The following is a 13175-nucleotide window of genomic DNA, read 5'->3' on the forward strand; positions in this document are numbered from 1 at the left end:
TCTTAGTGTTGAAGTGTTCTCCGTCCAACAAGGGTTATTTCTGTCACAACATAAATATATTTGTGATCTACTGACACGCACCAAGATGGATGGTGTCAAGACTATAAAGACTCCTCTTGCCACTAAGGATTGTCTATAACTGAATAATGGATCTTCTTCTGTTGATCCTACTGCATATCGTCGCTTTATAGGAGATCTCCAATATATTTCTCTGACTTGGCCTAATATCTCTTTTCTTGTCAACAAATCTTAGCTTGATTGGATTGCTGCTAAACTTATTTTGCGTTACATAAAAGGTACTCTTCATCATGGAATTCTACTCAAGTGCACCAATGATCTCACTCTTTAAGGGTTCTTTGATACAGATTAGACAGGTGATAAGGATACCATAGTTTCCACCTCTGCCTATCTTATCTTTGTAGGAGATTGTCCTATTTCCTGGAGTACACGGAAACAATGTGTTGTTGCATGCTTTTCCATTAAGGTAGAGTATCGGGCTCTTGCTGCTGCCACTGTAGAAATTATTTGGATTCGTTCCTTACTTCGCGAACTCGGTATTCTAGTAACCAAACCTCCAAGTTTATTTTGTGATAATATTCATGCTACTCAATTAAGTCTTAATCCTATATTGTACTCATGGATGAACACACATTGCAATTGATCTTTACTTTGTCCATGATCTGGTTTCTAAAGGCTTGCTCTAGGTATCTTAAGTTAGCACTCACGATCAGCTTGTCGACCTACTTACTAAAGCTTTATCTCATAAAAAATTTCAAACATTATGCTCCAAGATAGGCTTATTTGATGGAACGCCTATCTTACAAGGGCGTGTAAAAGAAATCAAGTAGTTGTAACTGTATTGATCTCTATTACTAGATCAGCTGTAACAATATTGATTTCTCTCCCCAGATTAGCTATATCTTATCCCCTATACAACTCCCATCTTATCCTACTTTGTGTAGTCCTATATATATTGCACTTCTCCAATCCTATTAATATAGGATGTATTGCTAATAAAAGAACATCTTTTCTATAAAACTCTATAATGGGGACTAAATTAAATAATTAAAAAAAATACAAGAACCTAAAAAACAGTGGAACTATGGTAGCGTTTAGTTACTATCTATAAAAAACGAAGAAGATAGAAACAACTAAGATAGAGTAGAAGAAGCGAGACAAGAGATCAAGATGGATTTGTGTTAGGTAGTAATATACAAGACATAGTAAATATTTGGTTGATAAGGAATAAGATAAAACTAATTACAGAAAGGTTTGTTTTACTAATTAATATATATTACAACTAAACTTATAATGTTTGAAGCAATAAACATAAATCATTACTTCATTTAATTTATAATGAATATTTTTTTTAACTAACTTAAAATAATAATTTATTCACTCAACAAAAATCTTCTGAAAAAATATAATTTGTAATCATCATGAAAATATAATTCATTTCTAAATGGATAATATAATTAAATTTGTAATTTACTTAGTCATTAAATCATTTCTTCAAATCATATTTAATAATAAAATAAACAATTAAACCAATCATATGTTAATATATATTGGTATAATTTTACATTTCTAACCATGTTAGGTTTTAATTTTGTGTTAATGAATATTTTATTTAACATATGATTGGTTTAATTATTTATTTTATTATTAAATATGATTTGAAGAAATGATTTAATGACTAAGTAAATTATAAATTTAATTATATTATCCTTTTTAGAAATGATGTTGGTATATAACATGGGACATGTTGCGAATACATTTTTGGACTAGATATACAAGGGTAAGTTTGAAAAAAAAAATTCCATAAAGAAATTTGGACGCATTAAACATAGATTCTAACAAAAATAAATATAATTAGAAATTCAATTGTTAAATCGTGGATAATTCTAAAAGTTGAGTTCCACAAGAAATTGGCAGAGCCGGTCATCCGACACATGGATATCCTCAAATTAGATCTATAAGATGATTTTTTTGTTATTGAATTATTTTTCTAATTAATTTTGTATTTTAATTATTTTTTCTATTTAACTTTGAATTATTTTACTTGTGTTATTTTAAACCCTGTTATAAACAATTTATGTGTTTTTTTAAGATCAAATTATTAATTTACAGGCTTTAAAACTATATTAGAACTTTTTCTAATTTTTTTTATAGTTTCATGATATAATCTTTGAACTTAAAAGTCCTAATTTTTATTCATAGAGGATAAGACATCTAAGAGGACTAATTTGTAATCCAACAACGTAAAAATAAGGACTTTACACTTACATATTTTGAAACCTATCACTTTACTTAAATAGCAAGTATATGATCGAAAAAGATAAGAAGTACCATTACATTAAGAAATCGATTATTTGTGAACAATCATTTTCTTTTCAAGTTAATTTTAAGAGATGTAACTTAACTGGTTATATTCTAGATTTATTTATTAGAGATTATTAGTTTGAATTTCACAAACTTTAAAATTACTAAAGACTTATATGGTTGTTAATTTCAAGGTCTATGGGAGTAATTATGGTGCACACAAGTTGGTCTGAACATCCATGTTAATAAAAAAAAAACATGGTTTGCCATATCAAACATTGAACCGACCCCATTTGCATGCAAATTGCAAGGAATTGGACCCATTTGTTGCTACCTCCATGAGAACATCCATTGCACACTCCTATGATTTTATTCAATTACAAAAAGAAAAGGAAAAGGAAAAAGAAATGAAAAAGAAAGGTTCTTTTCTGTTTTATATTTTTCCTTGTTTAACAAGTACAAGAAGACCCAAGGGCCTCTCCCTCACAGGAGCTAATTGACGAAGACATGGAGACAATTTGAATATATATTATGATTTGTGTTTTTTAAAAAATTATTATTTTTATATATTTATATAATTTTGATATATTAATTTTAAAAATAATTTTTAAAAACTAAAAAAAATTATTTTAATATATTTTTAAATAAAAAAATATTTTAAAACAAAACCGCGTTCATAAACTAAAACAGTCCCAATGAGGGGAGGTCCTCGTCATGGTTGTCAAAATCGCGTTTTAACTCGTAAAATCGTACGATTTTACGAGTCAAAACATGCATTACGGGTTGAATCGCTTGAAAAAATCGAAAATGGATAAAATCGGGTTGAAATCAGGTAAAATCGCAAAAATCGGATGAAATCGCACAAAATCGCGATTTCAGGACCGATTTTACGATTTTGAAAGAAAGAAGGGATACCCGTGGTCTGGTCTTGGGGTAAGCACCTTTTCTCTTCAAAAGCGTGGGGCCCTGTGTCCCTTTTGTTGTTTGCTTCCTGCAATGGGCATCCTCCAAGTGTTTCTTCTCTTCTTTTTATTTTTAAAGCTCTGTTTTCACCTAGGGAGAGGCAAAACTCTCCTGGACAAATAGCAAAAGTGTGGGCCACAAAATAGTGCTGCTTGTTAATTAATATTTTATTATTATTTTGAAACATAAATTTTTTTTAATATATTTTAAAATTCCTTACGATTTTTTTACGATTTTACGATCCGTTTTTACGATCCAAGTTTGTGAAAGGCTTTCCGTTCCGTGTTAAAATCGCGATTTTAATAACCTTGGTCCTCGTCTTTTAAGTTTAAGCTCTTTTTCGGGCCACAACATTAAAGAGAAAAGTTCCTTTTGCTTTTCTGCTTTTGTCTTTCTTTCTTGCGTCAGCTCCATCCACAGCCACTACATCTCTTGGCTGACTCGGATGCCAACTGTCACCAAACCCCATTTCCTTTTATCCCCCCACTTTTCATGTTAGCGATAGCCATGGTACTAGCTAGTAAATCACATCATTTATTTGTTTATTTATTTTTGGAATTATATAAGAAGTTTGACCGGAATACTATCTTTTAGACTGACCTTATATCAGGTTAAAAAAAAAAAAATAGTTTAAGATTATTGATGATATTCTAACAAGTGTTTTGGGTATAATATATATATATATATATATATTAAAGGATTCATTTATCTTAAAATTTTTTTTAATTGGTATAGATAATGATATATTTATATTTAGATTAATTATGTATACATGTATATTTTTTCTTATTAATATAGGTATCCAGATCAGCTTGTGCATACCTTAACTAATTTCATAAGTTCTAAAATTAACAATTTTGTAAATTTCAAATAACCATCATATTTTTTTAAGCTTTTAATTTGATATAAACATGGTAGAATTCTCTGAATTTATGCAAATGCCAAATATACAAAGTTTTCTGTTCAATGTAAATATATTATCAACTCATTCTATACTTGTATTTCATTAATTTATTCATTCAATTTTTTTTAATAGTTTTATAATGAATTAATGAAAAGAAAAGGTAGTTAGATAGCAGCTATTATCCAATTTTATAAATTTTGGGCACTTGCACATTAGTGTCAACTAGATAAGTATTTGAGGTGGATTACACTATTTTTTTTAATCTAATAAAAAAATATTTATAAATCTTTGTCAAACTATCTTGTTAAATTTTGAGAAAAAAATTGTCCACTAGCAAGGAAATTTGAACTAAAAAAAAACAAAATCCTAAGATGATATAAATCTTTTTTTTTTAAAAAAAAAATACTAAGAAAATAATTTATTGAATTGACTCGGGTTTTATAGTCTAAGCTATTAAACTTGTGATTTAGATCATAGACTTGTGTTTATATTTTTTAAAAATTTACCTAAGTTGGGTGAAGGACTAAATTTGATTTTAAAACTTTGTTCTTTATTAAATTATCTTTTTGTTCAATTATATGATAAAAAAAAAAATAGAAGTTTGTAAAATTAAGCATCATCTAAATATTGAAATTTTTGCTTGAAACCGTTAAAAAAACTCACAAATATTAAATTAAAATAAATTAAGTTGTCTAATTCAAAACAAATAAATGTTAAAATATAAAATTAAAAAACAAATAAAAAACTAAAAAAACTAGGAGCACGGGCCTGGGAAAGCCCATGCTCCATGGCCCTTTAATTTTTAATTTTTAATTTTTTTAGGGACAGATCACATGTTGTTTGCCTTACCTCATTTAAAAAAAAAACAAAAATAAAAGATGACATGTTGCCTATTATGACAAGCGACACAACAAATTTTGACCATTTATGATTGCCAAAAACACCTAAATATCACTTTAAAGACCTAAGAAAACTAATTTGGGTATTAAATTACTATTTAATCAGTTTTAACAAAAATCAACATAAATTAAAATAAAATTTTAAAGCCTGATCTATTCTTTTGAGGCAAGATAAATAAAAAAGAAGACTTGGATATAACTTTTCTAAGCAAATGAAACCCATGGTCAACCTTTTCTTTCATCTTAATTTAATAATATTCTCTCCCTCTTTCTCTTTTAAATGCAAGGACTCAAATGAAAAAAAAAAAGTTTTGAACCTAATCATATAATTTCAAAACTACAAGGATGAAAAATGATTTTTGACAAAACATGAAGACAAAAAATTTAGAAATGATGTGAGCACATTTTATTTTAAAAACTTTTAAATATTTCACTAATATAGCTTAGGCTTCTAACTTTCAATTATTCTAAGATAATAAAATTGGACTTTTTTATTTTATTTTTGTGAACTTGAGCACAAAAAATAAAAATGACAAGATGGCTTTTTGTAATTGAGATAATCACATAAAAAAGATATATATAAAACAAAGTTATTAATTTTAAATCTCCAACAACACAATATTAGAAGTAAAAAAAGAATAGCGAGTGTCATGAATAGACCTCTTTTTTTTTTTATATATATAAAATAAATTACATATATATATTTTTTTCAATATCAATGGCCTCACTTTTAATTCCTTACAAACAATCAAATTGATTATTTTATTTTGAAACAAGCACCAACATGATGACGGGTTGCTTTCAGAAGCCTCAATAATTTTATATATAAAAAATAAAAATAAATTATTAATTAAAAATTTCAATTACACATAACATAATTTTTTTAAAAAATAAAAATAATACAGGTGGTAAATTAAGGAGACAACAAATATCATCGTGATTTGAATATCTGAAAAAACAAAGAAAACAAAGTTTTTTTTTTTTTTTTTTTTTTTTTTTTTTTATAAAAAATAAAACTTCTGATCCCTTCACCTCAGACTTTTTCAGGGTGGAAGGTGTTTAGGAGTGTGGTAGCGGTTGCTTTTCAAATAGCTTTTCGTGCCGAAAAGTATGTCAATAATGTTTTTTCATTTTTTAAAAATCATTTTTAATATCAGCACATCAAAACGATCTAGAAAGTACAAACCGAACTCAATTTTAGTAAAAAAAAAAAAATTTGAATTTTTGCAAAAAACTATTTGAACCGCAGTGCCAAACAGCCTTTAACTTTGAGAGGGATTTATGATTTTTTACTTTTAGTGATAGAAAAAAGTACTTTAGTGGTTTTTTATAGTGTGATTTAATTATATATTTTTTAAAAATTTTTAATTTTTAATTTTTAATTAATTTTTAATTTTTTTAATATTTTAATACATTAATATTAAAAATAAAATTTAAAAATATTATTTTAATATATATCTAAACAATAAATATTTTAAAAGAAAATATTATTCACACTGCCACCCCGTACAGTCCCCAACAATTACTTTATAAAGCTTATTACTCACTAAAAGGAAAAGAAAAGAAAAGAAAAAAGCCTATCCTTTTCCATCTCTTTCTCTTTCTCAATCTTTTTTGACATTCCTTTTGCTTTATATTGTTGTACTAATTTCTATATGGGTTTTGGTGTCGCTATCACTGCTCTTCAAAGCTTGCAACTTTTATTTTGATACAGCAAAAAAACCATGAAGGGTGAGTCCAAAGATCCAGCTTTCAAGCTCTTTGGTAGAAAGATTCCGGTGCCTGACACTCAGTTTCCGGCCGAACCACTAGCCAAGGTACACCCACATCTATGCATATAATGATATTCCCATTTTGCATTTTTTATGTAGTTTTTGAAGAGGGTTTTTAGTTAAGTTTTATAGCTGAAAGTCTTGAGATTTTACCTCGGTTGTTGGATTTGTATTGGTTTGTGCACTAATATGATGTTTTAGGCTGTTTTTTGGTCTAGTTTTATACAAGAAGCAATGAGCTTGAGCATAAATTAATCTTGAAATTAATATAATAGAGACTGTATTTTGTTGTTTCGTGTTATTGGTTTTTGGTTGAGCAAACACTGGCATGAAAAAGTGCTCATTTCTTGACGGGAAATACTGAAGGTCTTTGGTTTATAAGTTTTTGTAAGCCTTGTAGTTAAGAATAAAGGATGTCATGTGTTGTTTGTAGAAATATTGTTTTTGGTATATCGTGTTCGAAACGCAGGTTCTGTTTCCTCTGTTGTTCAAACGTGAAACTTCTTTTCCTCGTATGTTTTTCTCTTTTCATTTGTTTATTTTTGAGAAGGCATTTACTTGTTTGAGGAATGATGTAAATATAAGTAGGAATTTTTGAAAAAATTGGGCCCAGAATTTTCTTTCGATGCCAGAAATTCAAGTTATAAATTTTATGTTTGTGTGATTTTAGCTCGATGGTGTACATCTTATTTCAAATGAGTACTTTCATTTCTGTTTTAACCGTGGACTGTAAATCGAGAGATGAAATTGCTTTATCTAGGAAAATCTATGAAATATTGTTTTTCATCTTTTATAATGAGAAAAGCTTTGTGAAAAGAGGCTGTATGTTGCATTTGATCTTCCTTGTTCATTTTGAATTAAATTCTGAAATATTTTCATATTGTGATCAGAATTAGTCATGTGATTTTGGTTTTCCAATTCATTGGTAGTGGGGCTCAAAACGAATAATTCATCATACTTCTCCTGTTGCATCAAAAGTGATTTAATCATGGCAGTCACACTCCCAACTGCTCCATTGTTTTTTCTTGCAAGTTTAAAGCAGGTTGATTTTCAACTTTGTTTCCCATTCTTTGTATACTATCAAAAGTTGCCTTTTTTAAATAAATATTCTTGTTTGTAAATCATGCTTTGATGTGGCAACTGCATTTTTTGGTGGCTGAGCATGATGATCCCTTCAAGGCACGCTCATTTTATTTTATGATACAAGTCTGATGGAGGAAGAGAAGAAAGTAGCTGGAAAACTGGAAAGATTGATTAGTCTCGAGCGAACCAAATTCTCAAAATTTCCCCTCTTTATTCCTGTTTAAATTCTTTCAGCATAATGCTACACCTTTTATTTGTAATGTGGTGAAGATATATAGGACTCTTAATTCCATTTCAACTCTGCTAATCTATTTTTTCCCCTTAATTTTGCAATTCTATTCCGACTCTAATGTTCTTTTGTTTAATATCAGGGCAGCTGCAATGACATAACAAAATTAGAAACTAAGGGTCCTGGTGAAGAAAACTCAGAAGAACCTGAATTCTTCTCTGCTTTAGGACAAGGTGAGGAAGAGATCCAAGCTGCAATGCAAGTGAATGAGACAGAAGTAATTGCTAAGCCTAAGGAAGGTCAGCTTGAGACTAATGGTACAGACAAAGAGAGAGTCTTCAAGAAGCCAGATAAAATTCTACCATGTCCACGATGCAACAGTTTAGACACAAAATTCTGTTACTTCAATAACTACAATGTCAACCAACCGAGGCATTTCTGCAAGAATTGCCAAAGATATTGGACAGCTGGTGGAACAATGAGAAATGTCCCTATTGGTGCTGGCCGACGGAAGAATAAGCACTTAGCTACTCAATATCATCAGATATTAGTATCTTCTGATGGAATGCCTATTGCCAGGATGGAAAACTCAGACTCAGCCGGTCACCAACTTTCATCATCTGTTGAATCTGCGACCACTTTGAGTCCCTCAACAGCAAATGGGACGGTTCTGAAATTTGGTCCTGAAGCACCTCTTTGTGATTCCATGGAGACCGTGCTTAATCTTGGAGACCCAAAAAGATATGTTGAGACGAGTTCAGTCAATTATCAAGATAATGGAGAGGAGCCGCCCTCACGAGGATCATCCAAGGCAGCTTTCATTGTTTGTGAAAATGAATTGCCTGAAAATATTATGCAGGAGCAAGTTGATCTGCCAGCATCTTCTAACAACCTCAGCGCTCCACATTCTCTGCTTTGTTATTCTGTTCCTTCATGGGTTTTTCCTTGGAATCCATCTTGGAATAACGATACTTCCATGGCTGCAGCTCAGTACTCCTCTGGCCAGGCTTGCATGACAAATGTTCCCACTCAAGTTCAATTGTGCCCCACACCAATGTTGGCGGTTCCCAGCATTTGTCCGCCCAACATTCCTTTGCAATTTGTACCTGCTTCTTATTGGAGTTGCATGCCCCCATGGACTGCTGGAACTGGAAATGTACCACCGTGTGGATCGAATGGCTGCCTTTCTCCATCATCCTCTACCACCACCAGTTATTGCTCGGGAAATGGCTCACCAAAATTAGGCAAGCATTCTAGAGATTCAAAATTTATGGATGAAGAAAAGACAGAAAAATGTATATTGGTTCCGAAAACTCTGAGAATTGATGACCCAAGTGAGGCTTCAAAGAGTCCTCTATGGGCTACATTTGGTCTCCCGCCTGACCAGAAGGATCCCACATCAGAAGGCTGTGGTCATGTATCCGACGCCACTAATGTACTGGAAGCAAACCCGGCAGCTCTATCTCGCTCTCAAACCTTCCAGGAGAGTGGCTAAAGGACACCTGCTGAAATTTTGAACGGTGAACCTCACTCCCATGATCCTCTCTAGGCGTATCACGGGTACTTGGGCTTCCCTTCAATTTGCATGCAATTCCTACTGATATAATTCTGATTAAGCCTGAAAGTCGAGTTCTTCGGAATCAAATGCTGGAATATAAGTAGCAGCGCTGTCAACACATCTCTCTTCAAGTCAACATTGTAAATAATAGGGGTTGTTCAATGAGTTGTTGTTATGGTCTGCAGCCTACCTAGATTCAACTCATACACTCATATGCCTCCTTTACTGCTTAGATTCAGCAGAAGAATAAGATGAAACTCCGTCTTGTATGTGAATTAGAAGGCTAACCAATGTTTTCTGAATCTGGAGGATCTTTTCTGAATTTCTGTAACTGTGTTCTTGTTGGCTATACCTCAACCACGTCGAGGGGAATGGTAAATCTCTCCCGGAGTTTGTAAAGACCAGTGATTTAGGACTTCATCTAAGGTTTCGACTTCTGTGTAAATTTGTCCCGAAGTTCTTTAAGCTTGCTAGGGTGTTATTAAACATGATGACTCCATAAGTATGTAGACCAATCCTGGTTTCAAAGCAAATCAGTTCAGCCTACATAACTGGTGTACTCGTGAATTGTTCTGACTTAGTTTAAACCTGGTTTAAAAATACATGGTTTTGATATTTTTTTTTTTAATATTAAAGCCACATTTCGGATTGTACTAGATTAAACTAGGTTAAAGTTGCTCCACCTTGTAATCTAGATTATGATCTTGGTCGAGTCTATAAATAACTATAAAAAATGATATTTGTACGAAGAAAAACAAATAAATTTTTAATGAGAAATGCATTATTTTTTATTGAAATTATCTTTTATGATTAATGTATTTTTTTTAATAACAAAAAATGTATGTTTCTATTAAAAACTAAATTTTACTTTGCACAATGTTTTTAAATTTTTTTGCAATAATATATATTTTTTTATGAGAAGTGTTGTTTTTTAAGCAAAAAGTTATCAAATTGCGATTACAAACTTCAATTAAAAACAAAATCATGAATCCATTTCTTTTCAATCATAAACAAAGAAAAAAGAACAATAAATTTTAAAAAAGTATATAAGAAATTACAATAAAAAAATTAAAAATATATTATTTAAATATTAATTCTGCATATCGGGCTAATACATAAATATCCATTAAAAATCAATAATACTAACATAAAGAAGTCCTAATCTTTTTTATAAGGAGCATTTTTTTTTTTAATAAAAGGCAACAACAATTAAAATAAAGGTTTGTTAAAAATCTATCATTTGAAATAAGTAGGAAAAATGTGTTTCTTCAGTTTAAACGTTATTTTTTTTATTGCATCTTTTGATTATTTTAATAAAACTATTTTTTTTTATTAAAATAAAGGTTTTATAATAAGTAGTAAAATTATATTTCTTTAATTTAAACTTTATATTTTTATTAACGTATCTCTTGATTGTTTTAAAGAAAGCATATTTTTTAATTGCAAGCACCATATTTTAAACAAAAACACTATCATGATCCTAAGAGAAAAATTTAAAAACATATATCAAAATAATGTCTCAATAATTTGTATGTGATTGAAAGAATTTTTTTTTATAATAAATATGATAAAATCATGTCATAAATCTATTCAAAATAGTTTTTTTCAAAAAAGTTTATTTTAATTGAATCATGAGCAATTTTGTTTTTTTGCATATTAGATATATAATAATTGAAAAAGAAATTGTTAGCATTCACATAAAAACCTATAATATTATTTAATAACCATTAAATGAAAAAAATTGAACACTAACTAAAACATCATGTTGAGCATGCACTTCAATCAAAATAAAAAAAGAAAAAAAGAAAAAAAACTTAGGAAATGGCTAGAAGCCTAGTATTAAAAGATGAGACCTGCATACCTAACCTTAAAAAAGACCTAACATATCTGGGTCTGCAAGGCCAGATTCATAAGAGAGATGTCCTTTTCATTAAAAGAAGAAGAAGATGACTCGTTGTTTGTTTGTTTTAGTAGACATGCAACATCTACTTTACTAGATTCTATCAACTAGAGAATACTTGAAAACTTAGGTGGAAAAACTATTTTTCAACCTATTTCCATCTTAAAACATTAAATAAACATTATTAAAATCCCAACAAATCAATTATTAAACTTAAAAAATCAATAAAAAACATAAGATTAAATAAAAAAAATATTTTTTCTCAATCCTCATCTACTTTCTATAGCAAGATGAAAACTTAAAAACATCTCAACGAAACTTGTCATTAAATTGTGTGTTTCTACTACAAACATCGAATACATGTCATTAAATTGGACTCTAATCAATCTTTAAAATTTGATAAAACTCTTCAAATCTGTACAAAACGTGAAGAAAAGAAAACTAGCAACCCACAAAACTGAGATCATGAACAATATTTCAGAGGTGATATATGCAGGTTAAGATTGCTGTTGTGAGAGCTATGAATTTTCTTGCACAAAACAGTTCATTGCTCTCACAACAGACAAATTCACTTGACATCATGCCGGATTCCGCTCTGTTTAATTACTTTATTTGTGGAAGATTCAACAGTTTGATAAATGTCTTGGTCTTAATTTTCACTTCATCTATCCACTTTTTCTTTGCCATTATCTCTTGTCGCAAAGCTTTATGAGTGGCATCAAGCCATCCCTCCCCAGTCAAATAAATTTTCTTTCTTTCTTAATTTCTTGTTGATTTTTTCCAAGGATTTTAATCAAATGCATTTCCTTGTGACTGAGGAAACCTTTTAAACATGGTGAGCTAACTTTTTAACTATTCTCCTGTTTATCTTATTTTTTATTTTTTGGTACTCTCTTTTTTAACTGTGCCAAGTAAGTGGTTTCGTTAATCACAATATATAAAGCTCATCTTTGTGATTATATTCTTTCTTTTTTCCAGAAAAAGTTCCTTTCCTGTGACAGGAATGATTCACCACTCCTAAGGAATCTGTGCCTTGTGAGTCCTCTCATTGGAAAGAATGGTTTCAATAGTTTCCAAGATAAAAGCAGTAAAGTCATGTTGGAAAGGCACTTCTAAGGCCACTATAAAAGAGAGATTCAAAATAAACTATTTAACAAGAAATATTAATACAATTTAAATAAATTGTAGGTAAATAAAAAATTAATCTAAAAAAATTATTAGTTGACATGTTTTGAAAATGCCCAAAACCTTCTAAAAACTTCAATTCGATGTAGAAAAGAAACTAGTTTTGCTTGTTGTTTATATAGTAGGAAGGTGTGAAGTTAAACCTATGCTTAAATTGGTTTTATAAAACATGTAATGGACATATTCAAGATCGAATTAAAAATGAGATCCACTCACATTTAGGGTTAAAATCTTTATTGGAATATTAACATATTCTAAAAACTAATTAAACATGAATGAGAAATTGTTATCAAATAACCTTTGGTTAACAAAAGTTTTAAATCCAAAATAGTTTTATAGATTGGCTAGTAGGCTAATGAG

General features: G+C 29.7%; 1 protein-coding gene across 1 annotated transcript; it reads left to right on the forward strand.

Moving 5' to 3' along the window:
• The first annotated feature begins 6664 nt into the window (after window positions 1–6664).
• LOC118027806 (cyclic dof factor 1) lies at window positions 6665–10061 on the forward strand. The gene is made up of 2 exons (XM_035031300.2): window positions 6665–6905; window positions 8315–10061. The coding sequence occupies exons 1-2, from the start codon at window positions 6813–6815 to the stop codon at window positions 9665–9667; spliced, it is 1446 nt and encodes a 481-aa protein (XP_034887191.1). The 5' UTR covers window positions 6665–6812; the 3' UTR covers window positions 9668–10061.
• Window positions 10062–13175: the final 3114 nt, after the last annotated feature.

The sequence above is a fragment of the Populus alba genome, chromosome 19, assembly GCF_005239225.2.
Source record: "Populus alba chromosome 19, ASM523922v2, whole genome shotgun sequence".
In the NCBI taxonomy this organism is placed as follows: domain Eukaryota; kingdom Viridiplantae; phylum Streptophyta; class Magnoliopsida; order Malpighiales; family Salicaceae; genus Populus; species Populus alba.

Coding starts and splice junctions, on each gene's coding strand:
- LOC118027806 (XM_035031300.2), top strand. CDS start 6,813: ATGAAGGGTGAGTCCAAAGATCCAGCTTTCAAGCTCTTTGGTAGAAAG. Junction 6,906..8,314: donor CGGCCGAACCACTAGCCAAG/GTACACCCACAT, acceptor GTTTAATATCAG/GGCAGCTGCAATGACATAAC.